The sequence below is a fragment of the Dioscorea cayenensis genome, chromosome 16 (genome assembly GCF_009730915.1).
Source record: "Dioscorea cayenensis subsp. rotundata cultivar TDr96_F1 chromosome 16, TDr96_F1_v2_PseudoChromosome.rev07_lg8_w22 25.fasta, whole genome shotgun sequence".
Lineage (NCBI taxonomy): Eukaryota > Viridiplantae > Streptophyta > Magnoliopsida > Dioscoreales > Dioscoreaceae > Dioscorea > Dioscorea cayenensis.
The window spans coordinates 11,194,966-11,213,406 of record NC_052486.1 but is presented as its reverse complement, the minus strand read 5'-3'; the positions used below and the strand labels follow the sequence as shown (position 1 = coordinate 11,213,406).

The 18,441-nt window shown below is 37.6% G+C and overlaps 1 protein-coding gene across 1 annotated transcript; it reads left to right on the top strand.

The window, feature by feature from the left end:
• Positions 1-110: 110 nt before the first annotated feature.
• LOC120278790 (anthocyanidin 3-O-glucosyltransferase 7-like) lies at positions 111-2,966 on the top strand. Its single transcript, XM_039285522.1, has 3 exons — positions 111-680; positions 1,369-1,886; positions 2,385-2,966. Exons 1-3 carry the CDS (start codon positions 197-199, stop codon positions 2,742-2,744), a joined length of 1,362 nt encoding a protein of 453 aa, XP_039141456.1. The 5' UTR covers positions 111-196; the 3' UTR covers positions 2,745-2,966.
• The last annotated feature ends 15,475 nt before the right edge of the window (positions 2,967-18,441 follow it).

Sequence of the window (18,441 nt, the reverse complement as noted above, 5' to 3'; positions counted from 1 at the left end):
CCATTGCATCCATACAGGTTCCACGTACCACGCCACCCACCAACCGTCAGCTCATCCTCCGTGCTTCCCATGCCATCAATCACCCGCAAAACTTGCCTTAAAACGATCATCACGACCACGACCACGACCACCACCACCACCACCACGATCATCACTCTTCACCTATTCTCAGCATCCATCCCTCTCGTTCCCTCCAATGGTCTCGGCCAAGTCAATCCCGCACGTAGCATTCCTCGCCTTCCCTTTCGGCACGCATGCCTCCCCTCTCTTCTCCCTCGCACGCGCTCTCGCTGCCGATGACCCATCCACAGCCTTCACCTTCTTCAACTCCGCCCGGTCCAACTCCAGCCTTCTCCAATCCCTTCCTTCTGGGCTACCCCCAAATCTACGGACCTTTGATGTGCCCGATAACGTGCCGGAGGGCGCTTGGCTCCCGCCGGAGGAGGTGCGGCTTTTCTTGGAGGTCACGCCGGAGAACTTTTTGGAGACGATGGCGGCGGCTGAGAGGGAGTTTGGGAGGGTGACTTGTGTGGTTGGTGATGCGTTCTTCTGGTTTGCTGGTGACGTGGCGGCGGAGAGAGGGGCATCGTGGGTGGCGCTTTGGACTGGTGGGCCATGTAGCCTCGCTGCACATCTGTACACTGATTTGCTACGTGACACGTTCGGAGTCGAGGATCAAGGTACGTCATTATTATTTATTTATTGAAAAACACGTCTCGGTGTCGATTTTCTAAATTTATTTTTAAAAAAATTAATTTTTTTACACCATATTAAAAGTCATGAAAATATCTCCATCATTGACTATTTTTCCATATTTTACCAACAATAAGGGGCTATATAATAACCATTTCTGTTTGGAATAAATAAACCATTCATCTAAAAAGTAAATAATTGACACTATAATATAATAATTGTTAATTAAAGATATGATCAGGATGATTAAGGTGTATAGTTGCTGGCTATTGAAACATTAGGAAAAGCAAAACAATCATATTAAAAATTAAAATTTCGAGCATATAATGTTGATGGCCCAAGGTAGAACACTCAATCGGCTAGGGTGGCACCCATTTCATGTATTCATTAGATATTAATAAGATATGTCTTAAATCTCAGCATTATATCCAACCAAGCCTACATCTTAAAAAAAATAATGATAATAGAATAAAATAAACTACAACAATGACTTAGTAGCATCCTACCAAAAATAAATACATATGGAAAGGCTTAAAATCTTATGAATCCTACATGCTATTATAATATTATAAACTCTGAGGTTTTCTTTATTGGACTATAAGTAAATAAAGGGTGATCAAATTAAGTGAACTTTGAACTCAGTTCTCACTTATTGAATTTCCGAATTTAATGTAGCTCTAGCTCGAGCTAATGACCTTCTAGACATCATCCCCGGTCTTCAATCCTTGCGGGTAGGAGATTTACCGGAAGGAGTTGTGTTTGGCAACATAAAATCTGCTTTTGCCGATCTTCTTCACCAAATGGGTCAAAAACTCCCACATGCTACTTGTGTTGTAATAAACACTCCCGATGGCCTGAACCCTGAACTTGACTTAGATTTTCAAGCCAAGTTCAAGAAATGCCTCAATGTGGGACCTTTAAGCCATTTGTTTCCACAACCACTTGATCCTGAAAAGCATGGTTGTTTGGCATGGCTTGACACTCAAATTGAAGCTTCGGTGGTTTACATTAGCTTTGGAACAGTGATCATGCCTTCATCTCAAGACTTAATAGAGATGGCTGCAGGGTTAGAAGCTAGTGGTGTTCCATTTCTTTGGTCATTAAAAGATATGGCGAGGAAGCACTTGCCAGAAGGTTTCTTGGATCGTGTAGCGGGAAGGGGACTTGTAGTTCCATGGGCTCCACAAACGCAGGTGCGTAAATTCATGATGAATATGTTCTCATATTTCTATTGATAATGGTGAAAAGGATTAATTTCATTACTTGTTTAAAAAAATGAATGCATTATTTGTTTCGGTCTTTGAAGTCAACAACATATTGATTTATAATCATTAATTAGAAAAAAGTTGTTAATTAAATTACTTCATCTAATTTGGATATTATCAAATTGTGCTATGTGTTCGGCCACACTACCCATTATGACTCATAATGAACAAACAATTGGACATGTAAAACATCTTCCATCTTAAGAGCCAACATAAATAATGTCCTTTAATTAGAAGTTGAATAAGCCTACACGATCCATTTCTTAATTGTTTTCTAAAGATTTAACTTCCACTGTCATTTTAATGTCAACGAAACCAACTTTTAGCGGTACTTCTCGCTCAAATTATTATTATTTCTGATTTTTTCTATATATAATGTAGATAGCTTTTATTAATTGCACTAATTAACAAGATTGTTAATAATAGGTGTTGGGACACTTAGCCGTAGGAGCATTCTTGACACATTGTGGATGGAACTCTATCTTGGAGAGCATCTCAAGTGGTGTGCCGTTGATATGTAGACCATTCTTTGGGGATCAATGCTTAAATGCAAAAACAGTATCATGCGTATGGAAAATTGGTGTCGCTTTTGAAAGTAGAGCAATAGAAAAAGAAGACATGGTAAGAGTTCTCAATGTTGTCCTAAAGACCGAAGAAGGAAAGAAGATGAGAGAAAAGGCTGACAAACTCAAGACAACAGCACTGCAGGCCACAAAGCCTGGGGGAAACTCAATCAAGAACTTCGATACACTGGTGAAGATGATTGTTGGTAATCATGGTTCATGAGATTTGTTGACTCATGTTTGGTATTTTTAGTACAATAAGAAAGTCTATGTCTAGCATCAAAATATGATTTGATGCATCTATTAGTGTCTATTTGGTATTATTATATATTAGTAGCAAATAAAGTGTTTTTTATGTTATTAAAAAATATTTTATGTTTAGTTTATATAAGCATGATCGTTCAATGGTGTATTTGATATATGTCTAGTGTTATAATATTTGAGGTTATTTAATATATTTTATCATCTTCCTCTTTTATCTCTTTTTTTATGATTTTCTACAAGATTTGATAGGTAGATCTAGTGTTGCTTTCAATTAATATTTAATATGTAGGTACACATATATGGTTTTTTTTTTTACTCGGCCTTTAATTATTGTTGGCCGGTTAAAAATGACAAATTTTAATTATTTTTATATTTCAGATGATTGCATGTATATGACTTCTTAATGTTAATTACCCCAGACTAAAGTTATGGGAACCTCTGATTAAGAATAAGTGTGAATGAGAAATGATTAGAAAAATGTTAAAATTTTATTTTATTGACTACAAACAACATATTAGTGAGAATGCTAAAACTAAGAGTTCTATATTTCCACAATTCTATTTTATTTTTAAATTTTTGTATTCGCCTAATTTGGTCGGTGCTCTTGGCTCCTTCACAAAAAACATGTTGGAATAGATTTCTCTTAAGTTTGCTGACCTCAACCCTTATTTGCTGATTTCAACCTTCCTTGAGCTCCTTTAGCTCATGTCTTAACACATCATTTGAATGTTAAGTTGCAACCTCTCTATGTTGATAATGTTGCAAATTTAAGCTTGAAGATTTCAATATTTTATATTGGTTATCCATCCCTGGGAGTGTCAAACATTCGACCTCACAGTAGAAGAGTAAATTTTATCCATCCTCATGAGTGTCAAACCCTCATGGTGAGTTATTGTTTCCACCCCTTGAGTGTCAAGACCTCATGGTAGGTTTCAAAGAGATTTTATAAATTTTTATCCACCCCCATGAGTGCCAAGACCTCTTGGTAAGCTTCAAAGAGATTTTATAAATTTTTTAACCCACATGAGTGTCAAGACCTCATGCTAGGCTTCAAAGAGATTTTATAAATTTTTATCTACACACATGAGTGTCAAGACCTCATGTTAGGCTTCAAAGAGATTTTATAAATTGTCACCCCATAAATGTCTAAGACCTCATGGTAGGCTTGAAAAAGATTTTCATAAATTTTTTATCCACCCCCATGAGTGTTAAGACCTCATGATAGTAAAGGATTTTCATAGATTTTATTTTAACCCCAATCCACTCCTATGAGTGTTAAGAGACAATGAATGTCTTCTCAAGATCTCGTAGTAAGCTTCGAGGGTTAGGTCCTAAAATTACTGAAATACCCCTCATCTTTACTAAAATCCCACTTTTCTCCCATTTCTCTATTTCTTTTTTCTTGTATTATTACTTAGGACTTTAGCCCCTCCGGTGGTTGTTTTGCATATCAAACCCTAAGTTCTCCCATTTTCCCATTTCCCATAATTTTTACAAATAAGCCCAATTTTTCATATTCATTTCTTTTATGTTCGTTTTTTTTTTTGGCAAATTTTGCAAATTGATCCTCACTTTTCATTTTTTATATACTATGCCTATGAATTTTACAATTAAGCCTTGAGATTTTTGCAAACTAAATCCTAAGTTGCTAATTTTTTTTAGTGAGATCAAAATAGAGCTTTAGGAAAGACATAAAGCTAAGTCTAAATTTTAAAGAATCTTCGCCGACATATACTCTATTGCTAAAAGATAAAAAAAAGAGCTTTTATAATAGAAAAGTGATAAGTGCTTTAGTATAAGCATTATTAAGTATACTTTTCTTACATTGAGCATCACTTTTATCAGGTTTTATGGCTCATTCATGTGTATTTGTGTTCTTTTGTGCATTTAGGGTTGTGGAGACAAGTTTAGAAGAAAGGAAGTAAAAATAGATCATGAACGCGATTTTTGAGGAATCTCTTATACCAAACAAAGATCAAGGCACAACTTGTGATCATAGGCATATTGTTGTGTGCCAACCTCCAAAATGTGCAAGTGAACCTACAAATTGGAAGGGCACAAAGCTAGTCACACACATATGCTCCAACTTGTGTAATATTGTCAAAAGCTTCGTTAATGTGTTTGTAAGTAAAGATGCGACATGATTTACCGCATGGATGTGTGCCCAACCATGCAGCTTCAATGGAAGAAGATGATTTTGGGAGCACTGTAGTAAAGTAATGTAGCAGTTACTGTTCACCAGTGCGTAAAAAATGAAGAGCCTGGAAATTCACACGCCCGTGTGGAATTTCCACAGGGGAGTGTGAAGTCTCAATTTCAGCCCTTTAAATATCGCTTCGAGGTATTGTTTTGGGGATCGTTTTCCTATCTTTTGGGGAGAGTGCGGCTAGGGCTTCGAGTGGCTTTTGTTGGGATTTTGGAGTGTTTCTATGACATTCGACATCGATTTTCTTCGAAGGAGAGTTATTGGGGGAGCTTTCGACGGCATTGATTCGGTGAGGTGTGCCCTAGGCTTGATGGAGGAGTCTTAATTTGGAGAAGAAGAAGCGGCTCTTTAAGACCATTATCACGGAAAGCAAGGGGGTTATCTTTATGGAGTTTTTGCATCCACTTTTGATTTTATCTTTGATTTTGTATTGCTCCATGGAGAGCTAAATCCCTAGTGGGTATTTGGACTTGTAAACCCTAGGATGAATTTATTTCATCAACTTCTATTGTGTTTCCTTTAATTGATATTTTAATTGAGTTTCAATCTTATGTGATTATTGGTTCGATTTCCCCTTACAGTGACACTAGGGTTGAGAATCCATCTAGGCAACCTTTTGAATGAGTGACACTTCATTAAGGTTAGACTTAGCAAGATTGAAGAGGGTTGAGAGGGTGAGTCGAAAGATAGCGGAACATCCCCTTTCCCCTCCAACGTGATTTATTCTACCTCCATGTTCCAAGAGTTCTTTGCGATCATGATAGAGTGAAGCACTAAAAGATGTTAATTCGCTGGGGCTTAGTTGCGTGAGCAATAGAGTGATGTGTTGGGACATCCTTAGTGCTGGGGCTTAGTTGTGATGAGGGATCTTTTGCCTTGACCAAAGGGTTTGATCTAAATTAGGGAATAGGGTTTATCACTTGGAGTCCCTAGAGCCTTAAGCAGTCTCATACAGTGTGAGATGTTAGGAGCATCCTTTTCCGCTGGGGCATAGTGTAGAGGGCTGGTCACGGTTGATCTTAGGTTTGGGACAGTGTATCATTAAACTTCAATTTGGAAGCATAATATTAGTCTTGCACTTGAAACAATAGTTCTAGGGTGAGTATTGTCCGAGTACCCCACTTTACCATTTGTTATCCCTTCCGATTACTCTTGCTTACTCTCTTTTCTTTTCTTGTTATTTTCATTAATGGTTTGAATCATAATCACCAATCGATTCTCATTTTAGCTAAGTACAATACTTTTTGTTTCTAGACATCTATTCCCTGTGGATTCGATTACCCACCCATTTGGTACTTTATTACTTTGACAACCTGTGCACTTGCGGTACACACATGCAAGTGGTGTGTCAGAAAGACATGCAACTGAAAGTATAGAATGGAAAGACGTTACATCAAAAATTAGATAAAAGGCAAGATTAAGACATGTACCAATCTGAACTTGCATACCAAAAGGGGTAATAGTCATAGCCAAGCCTTTCTATATCATGCTATCATGTAATTAACTGTATATTAACCATGTATGTATGCATAGAAATGAAATCACAATCTCATTGTATGAAGAGGAGGAGAGCCACATGGTGCTTTTCATGGATTGCATCAAAGCAAAAATAAAGAGGTGACAATGAACATAGTTTTTGCAATATGAAGCTTCATCACATTATATCAAGCTAGTTTCCATCATGCTGATATCACAGAAGAATAAGTCATACTTATGAAATATATATGTATGTATATATATTGTAGAGAGTCAAAGAGAAAAGGCCAGATATATATGCAAAACAAAATGAGGGGCGAACAAAAAAGGAAAGATGTGGGTTTTACAAGGAAGGATCACTAATGAACATCTTATTTTTATCCCATGCAAGCTCTCACACATCATATGATTACTTTAGTACCTCTAACTAAATTCAACACGAATTAAGCCATTACATTCATCTATATGTATATATAAAGCACATTGCATCCATGTATGCACACATGCATGCATACTTAAAGATAAGGAACGTTGTATCTATCTATACACAAATAAATATGCTTTAAACAGAGAAATTGGGTCACCTCATCCATTTGTGGAGTTTCCTGATGACACTTTTCCCTTTTCCTTTCGCCTTCTTGTCTCCTCCTTATTTATCATCTTCTTTCTTTTTCCAATCTTTTTTTTCTTCTTCTTGATTTTCTTTGTTTTTTTTCTTCCTTTTCCAATCTTCTTTCTCTCTAGATCTCTGCCTTTTTTCTCTCCCTTTTTCCTTTAATGTCTCTCTCCCCACATTTAGGCCACATTCAGCGTTTCTCCCATCCATTGGGAAAGATTTTTATTTTATTTTATTTTATTTTTTTTTTTTTAAGTTTAAATTCAATTTATTTTATTCTATTATTTTAATTTTTGAATTTTCATTTTTTAAGAGCTTCTCTATCCTTTTTTTAATTTGTTACATAATTTTTTTAAATTTTACATTTGTGGAGTTTCCTGATGATACTTTTCCCTTTTCCTTTCGCCTTCTTGTCTCCTCCTTATTTATCATCTTCTTTCTTTTTCCAATCTTTTTTTTCTTCTTCTTGATTTTCTTTGTTTTTTTCTTCCTTTCCCAATCTTCTTTCTCTCTAGATCTCTACCTTTTTTTTTCTCCCTTTTTTCTTTAATGTCTCTCTCCCCACATTTAGGCCACATTCAGCGTTTCTCCCATCCGTTGGGAAAGATTTTTTATTTTATTTTATTTTTTATTTTTAACTTTAAATTCAATTCAATTTATTTTATTTTATTATTTTAATTTTTGAATTTTCATTTTTTTAAGAGCTTCCCTATCCTTTTTTTAATTTGTTACATAATTTATTTTTAATTTTACATTTTTTTATTTCCTATTTTTTTATTATTTTATTAATTTTTTTATAACAATGAAAAAAAATTAAGCCTAAGAGAAAGCCTATGTAAAGAAATACAATAATGCCCCCACAAAAATTTTTTATCATTTGATTTTTAAATCTCTTCTTTATCCTAAAAAAATTTGTTACATATTTTTTTTATTTTTTGGGAAATTTTTTTATTTCCTTCCTTTTTTTTAAGTTATCAACCATTTTTATAACAATGGAAAAATTAAAGCTAAGAGAAAGCCTATATAAACAAATGCCACCCTCGTACTTCTCTCATACAATACTTGAGGAAGAGGAGTACGAGCTGCTAATAAGACTCTCATTTTAATAGAGGGGTTCTTAGAGAATTTTCATGAATATATAAATCCATGGATTTGAATTAATTCTCATTTAAAATTAAGTATTATATTGATAAAAGGAAAAGAGAGGGAGTTTCCAATTTATGATTTGAGATTGAAGTGTGATTGTTATCATTCACACCGAAGGTTAGTATGTTTGAAAGTCTCAGCAAAGATTTCAAATGTCTGAACTTTAGTTTGAATCTTTAATTTTTCCTAGAAACTATCTGAGTTCTAACATTACTTCTAGCCACCCACATTACATGCATCATGTTCTGATTCTCTAGTTAAAATTTTATGGTGACTGAAGATGATCTTCACATTTGATGAATTTCTTGATCAAATCATAAATAGTAGTTGAATATGCATATTTCACCTTCAACAACTATTGGTGTTATGGTTGTTGTTTATTAGTTTTCTGGTTTTGGAAATGTGTGTTTGGATTAAATAGTGAAACCAATTGATGTTTCGATGTGGATTTGAGAATTTATCCCAACATTTCTTCATTTAATTTGAAAAATGAAACCACATGATGAAACTCGTGTTTGCCTCAAGAAGCATATAGAATGCTCAACCAAATTTCTCAAAGAAGAACATTGGACATTACATCATAGACAAACACAAGATTTTTTTTTCCATGTTTTTACTCAATTTGAAAAAGGAAACAACGTAATAAAACTTGTGTTTTGCCTCGAGAAGCATACAAGTTTTTCTTTGATCAAATTGCTTGAATAAGAGCACTTGACATTCCGTCATAGACAAACAAAAGTCCCTTTTTCTTCCATTTTTTTATATCATGGATTACAAGTACATCATGGATAATATTATTTTTAAAAATATTCATTGATGGCCAGCATAGGTCTTCTTTCATCAGCATCAACTAGCTGATGAGCTTCTCCTTCGTAGACAACTTTGATAATACACGGGCCCTCCCAATTTGGCTTGGACTTGCCCTCGGCGTGCTTGTTGGTGATGATTGGCCTTCTTAACAATCAAACCACCTCTCCTTTCTCAAATGTTCGAATGCAAGCCATTTTGTTGTAATCTCGTGCTATCAATGGTTTATAGACTTCAAGATTTTGCTAAGCCTCGAGTCTTCTTTCATCTAAGGAGTCATGTTCATCTAACCACAAGTGAACTCTATCTTCATTTGTGAGTTCATTTTGCAAGATAATCCTCAAAGATGGAATCTGGACTTCAAGTGGTAAGACAGGTTTAGTTCTAAAAACTAATGAATATAGCGTTGGTTGAGTTGGTGTTCAGTAAGTTGTGCAATATGCCCATAGGACTTTAGTAAGCCTTTCATGCTAATCACTTTGCCTTTTTGAAACTACTTTCTTCAGTAACTTAGATAAGGTTTTATTGAAGACTTCTACAAGACTATTCTCTTTAACATTATAAATAGGGGAGTATCTCTAATCTATTTTGTATTGCTAAGAAAATCTTCCAACCTTCAAACTTTTGAATGCTTGCCCGTTATTGGAAATAATTCTCCTTATTGTTCCAAACTTGTATAGCACATGATCTTTGAAAAAAGTGATGATGTTTTCTGCCTTTACGTCCTTCAAAGGAATAACTTCAGCCCAACACTAAAAGTAGTCAGTGGCAGCTAATATAAAATGATACCCTCATTATGATGGAAACTCGATAGGGACTAGAACATTAGTTCCCCACATCTTAAAAGGCCATGAAGGGATTGTAGGATGTAAAGGGTTTGGGTGCTGGTGGATGAAATCCCCATGAGATTGGTATAACTTGAATCTTAGGGATAAGTGCTTGTTTGTACATATTGTAAGTTAATATTGTACATAGATTGAGTATTACTATTATTAGTTGTTTATGCTCATTTGGTGTTTTTACGTTCTTTTGCACAGCTAGGGTGTGTGGGCCCCACAAGAGCAAAGTTAGTGATATGAAGCAACCTCAAGGCATTTGAGCATAAAATCGGCCTATTACGGACACCAGATGATTGCATTACCAACTTTACAGAAATTGGAGTTATACGGGCATGATATACAATTGTATTTGTGCCTAGTACTGTAGTGAATCACTAGAGAAAAGCACTGTAGCACACTACTGTAGCTGATCGAGGCAAAAACATAAGAGAAGCCCACGGCCAAGGGTTCCAAACCCATGGCCGTGGAGTTGCTTGAGTTTATCCTTTTTAAGCCAATTTGTCATAAGGAGCGAGGAACTTTTGCTTGGGGGCTTTTGGCTTAGAGGGAGCTTGGTTTGGGAGGACCTTGGCCGCTCCTTGGCAGCTATTTTGGGGCTAGATCTTGTGTCTTCACCAAGAGGGAGGCAAGCACGAGAGGTTGGAGGGCATTAATGGAGCCGGTGTGTAGAGATCTTGCCGGAATCATCACCAAACCTTTGATGTTACTGTTCACCAGAGGAAGACCATGAGCTTAGAGGGAGTTTTCTAGTTCTTTTTTTGTATTTTCATTCCTTGATGTGCGATGCATTTCTCTCTCATGAGGAACTAACTCATTTGTGTATTTGGACTTGGATGAACCCTAGGGCTTGCAAATTTGGTTGATTTACTTTTGTTCTTCCTTAAATCAGTTGTTTGTTGAGTTTCTTCCTTGCATTTCTAATGCCTTATAATCCATTTTAGCGAGAGCTCGATTGTATGTTTTATTCATTCTAGTGACGAGTGATATGTGTTGTCAAGTAATACCTCTCGTGCGAGCATGAGAGGGTCATATCCCCAGGGCTTGAGAAGCTACACTTACTTCCTCTTTGCTTGTTGTTTAACCTACAACTTTGAGTGGTGTAATAAAATTGCAAACTAACAAATAAAACTCTACTAAAATTTCTATGATGAAGGTAAATTATTGGTGATAATCAAGGAGGGAAAGTGGTCACGGATGAGGATCCACTTGGGGCTACTAAAGTGTGAAGGATGCTACAACTATCATGCAAATGGTAGTTTGGACCGAGAAAATCCTAAGTTAGGCTAACGCTATGGTCACGACAATTGACCCTTAATCTAGTATGAGTATTGATACAAAATTTCTTCTGACCAAATCCTCCTACGATTGCAATGAGGGTAATGGATTTCTCAATTTAGGGTCGAAACACAAACTAGGAACAACCCTAGAGTTGGAGGGGTACAAAATACCTGATGGTCACGGCGTATTCATGTGGTGTGTCTAATACAAGGGCAATGGTCACGCAACCTAGTATAACCTAGACATTGATACACAGAGTTCTCATGTATACCAAAACATTAAAGTACACCAAGCATGGATCACAAACATACCAAATGGAATAAATAAGTCAAAGCATACAATCTACACAAGTTCACCACTAAGGTTTACCTACATCTGGTGACCTTGGGGTTTAGTTGTTCATACTAGCTCCATGAAAACAACTAAATAAAACAACATTAAACTCCCTCAAAGATCAAAGGCCGAATGACGCTTGGAATTCCCCATAGAAAGACTTCCCTCGTCATCTTAAACCCTCTAGAATGTACCCTAGGAGTAGATCTTTCCAAATCACACTCTCCTCGTCAAATTCCACCTTGGAGATGCCTTTCTTACCTTCTTCAACCTCAGATCAAAGGTGGTGGTGATGAGCTCTAAGAATAAGGCTTCCTCCCCTCTAAAGATGCCCTAAAACCCCTTTTAAAAGCTGATCTCGGGATGGCTTGTGGCCTGGCTTACGGTCAACAAATGGGCCATGAGGATCCACAGAATTCTATCAAATTTTTAGTCAGTTGCTACAGTGACTGCTACAGTAAACTGCTACTACGTTAACCTGCTACAGTGCTGTTTCTTCAGTTGGCTTGCTGCCGTCTTCACTGCTGTAAGGTTGCCAGTGAGGAATTCCAAACTTAGTGTTTTTCTTTAAATCATCATTCTTCAGGCTGCTACAGTGTTTCTATAGTGACCCCCGGATCTAAAACACTATTTTTGGTATTGATTTCTTCTTGAATCGTGTTGTTGAGCGCACCTAAGCTTCTTCTATGCTGTAACATAAAAGGAACCAATTAATCCATAAACTGGGATCGATTCATCAATAAAATACACAAGTTATATACAACAAATATGTATAAAATACCTACATTTAGACATTTATTAAAGAGAGATCACCGCTAGGGTTAGATCTACCAAGGTTGGAGAGGGTTGAGAGGGTTGAACCTTAGGAAGAGGAAAGCTCTTTTTCCCTTTGATTTGATCACACCTATCTTCATGCTTTCATGAGCATTATGCAGTTATGTAAACCCTAGTGAAGAGAGAGATCACCATCGGTGTTTGTATAACATTAGGGGTTACTTGTCTCGAGAGAGTTCTTAACCTAATTTTGGGAGTCTAGATGATCATTCGGGTTCCCTAGAGCTTTAAGCAGTCATAGGTGGTGTGAGGAGATGAGAGAGATCACTGCTGGAGCCTCGTATTGGACTAGTCATCGGTTGCCTTGAGGAAGGGACCGGTGTGTCTTAGGATACCCACGACCCAACTTGTCACAATTAGGAATCATTAGTTAAGTCTTGTGCCTTAGTGAAGTCCTGGGGGGATTCCTTGTCCATTGACATCTTTTTCTTGTGTGAAACTCCCTTGTTTTCTTATTTCATGTGATATTAGCCTAATCCTCATTTGTGTTAGTTTGTTTCTTTCATTCACTATTTATTATTTGGTTGGATAGTAGAAAAATAGCTAGTACTAGTACTCTCTAGTCCCTGTGGATTTGACTACCTTACCTTTGCGTATATATTACTTCGACACCCCGTCCACTTGCGGTACACACACGCAAAGGGACGTGTCACTTAGGTCCTGACTAGCGAGCACCACAAATCCAAGAATGGACTTTATGCATAACTTCATTGGACTCCTCCTTCTCGAGATACTGCATTAACAGTTGATCAAAAGATCTTGTATAGAGGACATCATTGACTAGGGTAAACCTTATTGTCCTCGTCTTTAAGTACATAACTAAAGACTTTTCTTCTAGAAGCTCACCATACTTCAAGTATTTAATGAAAGGCTCCTTCCAATCATCCTCATCCACAATTAGAACTTCCTCCCTTATGGGGCATTTGTTCTCTAATGCTTTGTCAAGACATGAGCTCAAGACTTTCCTATTTTGAATTGTGACTTGAATCTCTTCTTGATTTGATCAGCTGCTCTTTTAAAAGTTTGGCTAAGATATCCACCTTTCCATTAGCTAACCTTGAAATTCTCTTCAGTTTAACATCAGGAATTTGCTTCATAAGCTCCATAACTCTCTGATAATACTGAAGAAGTTCTTGCTTATAGATTTTGAAACTTCCTTCAACTTGATTTATGATGAGTTAGGAGTTACCATATGTGTATAGGTTTTCGAATCCCTATTTTGATTGCTAACTCCAATCTAACAACAATAGCTTCTTGTTCTACCTCATTATTAGTGCATGGCTTCAATAGAGAAAAGATTATCTCAAAATCCTACCCTTTGGGGTAATGAAAATAAGTGCAATACCAGCTCTGATCTATAGAATCTTAGGCCTAACAACTAGTTGGACTGAAGAAGCTCCATCGATGTACATCTTCCAGCATTGTTTTTATACTTTGACTACCAACGTCTCTTCATCCCTTTGTTTATTTTTTGTGGAGTATAAGTTATATCAAACTCCATTAGTATCAATGGCCACTTTGTTTATCTTTCGGTGAGTAGTGGCCTGATCATCAAGTACTTGAGTGGATCTGTAATACGTAGAACTTTCTTTGGTTTTGTTCTCTACTTTGGGTGTACTCAATAGGATTTTGTTTGGTCTTGGACTTTGTGGTTATAGAAAGTATTTGTACTCGGTTTCTAGCATAGTTTGTGCCATTTCCAGCCTTAAATACATTTGTTGGGTTGAAATCTGCACAACCTGTGTGAAACAGCACAAATTGTGAGCAACGACATAACCTATGCCAATTCTAGCACACAAGCTTTTGTTAAGACTGAAATCCATACAGCCTGTATGAAATGTTGATAAGTGCTTGTGCTATAAGAATGCAAAGCGTTCTTTCCTTATGATGAGCATTACTTTTGTCAGGTTTTAGCGCTAATACGTGTGTATTTATGTACTTTTATGCAGGTTGGGTTGTGAGGCCGATTATTTGTGAAAGAAGCCATTGTAGATCGTTTTAAGCATTATTTGGAGGAGATCTTGAGAAAGCTCAAACGCGGAGACATGAGTCAGGTTTAGAATACTAGAATGTGTGCCAACCTTCTTGTATTTGAGCTAAGGCAATGATTCGGAGGGGCACGAAGGCAGTTACATCCTAGTATTCTGGCCTGTGCATATGTAGCAAGATCTCCACCAACGTGACCATTTATTGAAGAACCAAGATGATCTACGATGTGAACAAGTGGCCGTTTACGTTACCTCGATGAAAGCATGGATTCGGGAGTATTTCGGGCTGTTATTGTAGCAGGATACTATAGCAGGTACTGTTCACAGCCAGCCGAAGAAGGAGCAAAACAGAGGAGCCACACGAGCATGTGGAAATTTCACACGCCCGTGCGTTAATTCCACATTCCCGTGTGGAATATCCACAGTGGCTTGTGGAATCCCGATTCCAACCCTATTTAAGGCAGATTTCATCCCCGATTTCAACATTCTTTTCTCCATCTTTTTCTCAACTTGAGAGAGGGCTGCGGCTAAGGTTTTGAGAGGTATTGGCTAGGGATTTGGAGAGGTTCTACGGCTCTGACATTGTCATCTCTTTGGAAGAAGGTTGGTAAGGGAGCCTCCGTCGGATTGATTCGGTCAGGCGTATCTTATACCGGACAAAGGGATCTTGCGACGAGTAAAGGACTCTCCACACGACTATCGAGGGGGTTTTCTTATGGATTACTTTCTTTTACATTTGATTTCATTATCGTTTGTATTGTGCTCCATGGTGAGCTAAATCCCTAGTGGGTACTTGGGTATTTGTGAACCCTAAGATGTATTAGTTTCATTGAATTTTTTTATTATGCTTTCAATTAATTGATGTTATTGTGAGTTCCAATCTTGAATGGTTGATTGTTTGAATACTCACTTAGAGTGACACTAGGGTTGAGAGTTCATGTGGTAACCCTTGTGAGTGAGTGACACACCGTGAGAGTTAGACAAAGCTTGATTGGAGAGGGTTGAGAGGGTGAGTCGAAAAGGTACAGGAGCGTCCCCTTTCCCCTCCGGTGTGATAGATTCTACCTCCGTTCCTCGAGTTCTTTGTGGCCATAATTGAGCGAATGAGTTAAGGGATGACCCTCCGCTGGGGCTTAGTTGCGAGTGCAACGGAGTGAAGCGTTGAGGTGATTTTAGCATCTAGGGCTTAATTGTGGTTAGGGACCTTTCTTCTGGACCAAGGGTTAGGTCTACAATTAGGAAGAGATTTATCACTTGGAATCCCTAGAGCTTAATGCAATCCTTCTTACGAGTGCGAGGTTGAGAGGTTGTTCAACTTCTCCTCCGGGATATGTAGAGGATTAGGCTTGGTTAACCCTAGATTCAGGGCCATGCATTAAAGGATGTCCCTGACTCACCATTGCATTAGTTAGGAAGCATAATAGAGAGTTCTTGCACTTGAAACAATTTTCCTAGGCGGATCAATACTCGGGTACCCCATCTTTATCGATTGCCTTACCTTCTCCTTTACTTTTGCTCTCTTTCAGGTTGTTTTACTTTTGAGAATTGAATCTTGTCACACATATCACTATTCATCTTTCATATAGTTAAGAAGCAAATTAAGTATTTTTATTCTCTTTTCCCTATGGATACGATACCCCACTCACCTGGGATTTATTACTACGACAACTCCATGCACTTGCGGGGAGCCCTGTCAAATGTAAAGCATGTGCCATTCCTAGTCATGAGCCTTTTCTTCAAGACTGAGCTTCGCACAACCTTTGGGAAGCTTTCCTGCACTATTTCTTTCTTGTTATTATAAGGGATTCTTGTCAATTTTTACCTCTAAACCCTTCTCACAACCTCTATTTCCTTTTATTCTCCTTAGCTTCTTCTTCCCTTGAATGAGAGATCTTCACATAGATCCCTCAATCCTCATTCTTGTTAGAAACTCCATTAGTGCTCTCTCCTTTTTTCTTTTTGCTTGATGAGGTAAGGTCATCTTCCTTCTCTTATTTTACTTTCTATTTTTCATCCTTAGTAGAATGGGACTAGGGTTGTGATTGATGCATCTATAGAGCTCGAGTTGTTGCTCTAAACTTGTTTGTGAGGATAGGATTATAGATTCAAGATAAATCCTCCCATTTTTTCTACTTGTATTTTCATTCTTTAAATCCTAGATCTAGGGTTTACACTTGTTGAACTTGGTGAGATTTGTGGCCATCATTCTTGTTTGTGGATGATAAGAGCTTAAATGGAGAGTATGTATTCAATTTCCTTCAAGATTTGTTGAATCCATGAACTCCCATTGTGTTTGAGTTCGGGGATAATATAGCAATACTGTAATTCTGATGAACCTTGCTCCGTTCTCGTATTTCCTTGGTTTTAGAAGAAAGCCTATCTCCATAGAAATTCTTTAAATATTCTTAAAACAAAGTTTGAGCCAATTCTAGGCCTCTTGTAGGGTTGCATGGCATATAGGTTTATGATTTCTTTGTGCATCTTTTCTTCTTGTTTTCCCTTATTGTTTATTCTTCTTGTTGGTTGGGTTTTGTTGTATGTATGTGTTTTGGTTAGGTGGTGAAAGAGCAGCTTGAGGCAAAGAGCCGACGGAGGAGTAGAACCTTTGGGGAAATCCGGTCTCCTAAGTTATGATGAGAATGACTTTGGGCATGTTACCTTAAGTTCTTTGGAAAATCTTGTTGTGATTTTGGGTTGTACTGGTTGAATTTGAACTCATTCGAAGATATATCTTTTGGATGAATGGAAACATTTGAACATAACTGATAAACACCTAAATGTATGTATTTTATATGTATTAATCTTGTATTATTTGTGTATATTTTAATGAATTGATGCCTATTTAAGTCTAAATTGGTTATTTCGGTGTTGCAGATCCTGAAAGAACCGAACGAAGCTAAAAAATGCAAATTGGACAAATTCGACACCAAAAACAACATTTTTGGGGATTCGGCACTACAGCAGTACTGTAGTAGAGTCACTATTCATGCTGCGGGGCATTCGGCTGTGAGCTTCACGGGGTCCATACGCCCACATGAGTGCCCGTGAGGTTTGTTGGAAATTCACAACTCTCAGGAACTGTAGGGAAACACTATAGCTGAGTACTGTAGCACCGACACCTTTTTTGGGCAAAATGGCAGTGAGCTTCACGGGCTCCATGCGCCCGCATGGAGCCCGTATGGATCTGACGGGGTATATATTGGACTGAATTTCTAGGGCAAAGTAGGATGTTTTTGGAGAAAGCTTTTGGGCAGTTCTTGGAGCGGACTTCCACCAGTTCAGAGGAGGCAAGATCACACATTTTGGAGAAGGGGAATCAAAGGGAGAAGCTTGGTTTGGCTAGATCTTCATTGATCTCTTCTTTGGGAGCTTGTAGACGACTAGGGAAGCAGCCCCGATTGCGGCATCCGTTGAAGCTTTCCACCTAACTTGGCTTGTCATCTCACTTCTATTGTTTGAGGGAGTTTTCTTATGCCAATTGTAGTTGTTTTCATGGACCTATTGTTTGTATTTGTTTGCATGGATGAGTAGACCCCAAGGCCACCAGATACCGGTGAACCTTGGGGTGAACTTGTGTATTTGGATGATCTAATTTTGTCTATTGCAATTGTTGTGTGTTTGTGATTCATTCTTGGTGCATTTGATGTGTTTCTTACATGAGAACTCTGTAAACCAACTCCTAGGTTGTACTTGGTAGCGTGTCCATCGCCCTTGTACTAGACACACCAAGTCTGGAAGGGATTTATGTACGAATACACCGTGACCATCGGGTATTTTGTACCCCTCCAACATTAAGGCTTGACAAAGTTGTGTTCTGGCTCTAATTAGAGAATTCCCCCTTTGTTAATGCAATCGTATGAGGATTTGATCGGAAGAAATTCCGTATCAATACTTATACCGGATTAGGGGTCAATTGCCGTGACCATCGGGTTGATCTAATTTAGGAAATCTCTAGGTCCAAACCTTCAATTGCATGACATTCTTAGCATCTTTTGCACTTTAGTAGCCCCTAGGGAATCTGCATCTGTGATCATTTCATTCCTTTGATTTTATACCCTTGCCTTGTTTTAGACTCCACTTGTAGTTTTTCCATTTTAATTAACAGATTAGAGAAACCCTTCGAATCTTTCAGC

Excerpts from the sequence above, each read along its gene's own strand:
- LOC120278790 (XM_039285522.1), top strand. The coding sequence starts at position 197 with ATGGTCTCGGCCAAGTCAATCCCGCACGTAGCATTCCTCGCCTTCCCT. Across the intron at positions 681-1,368 it reads GTTCGGAGTCGAGGATCAAG|CTCTAGCTCGAGCTAATGAC; the intron begins GTACGTCATTAT and ends AATTTAATGTAG. Across the intron at positions 1,887-2,384 it reads CATGGGCTCCACAAACGCAG|GTGTTGGGACACTTAGCCGT; the intron begins GTGCGTAAATTC and ends TGTTAATAATAG.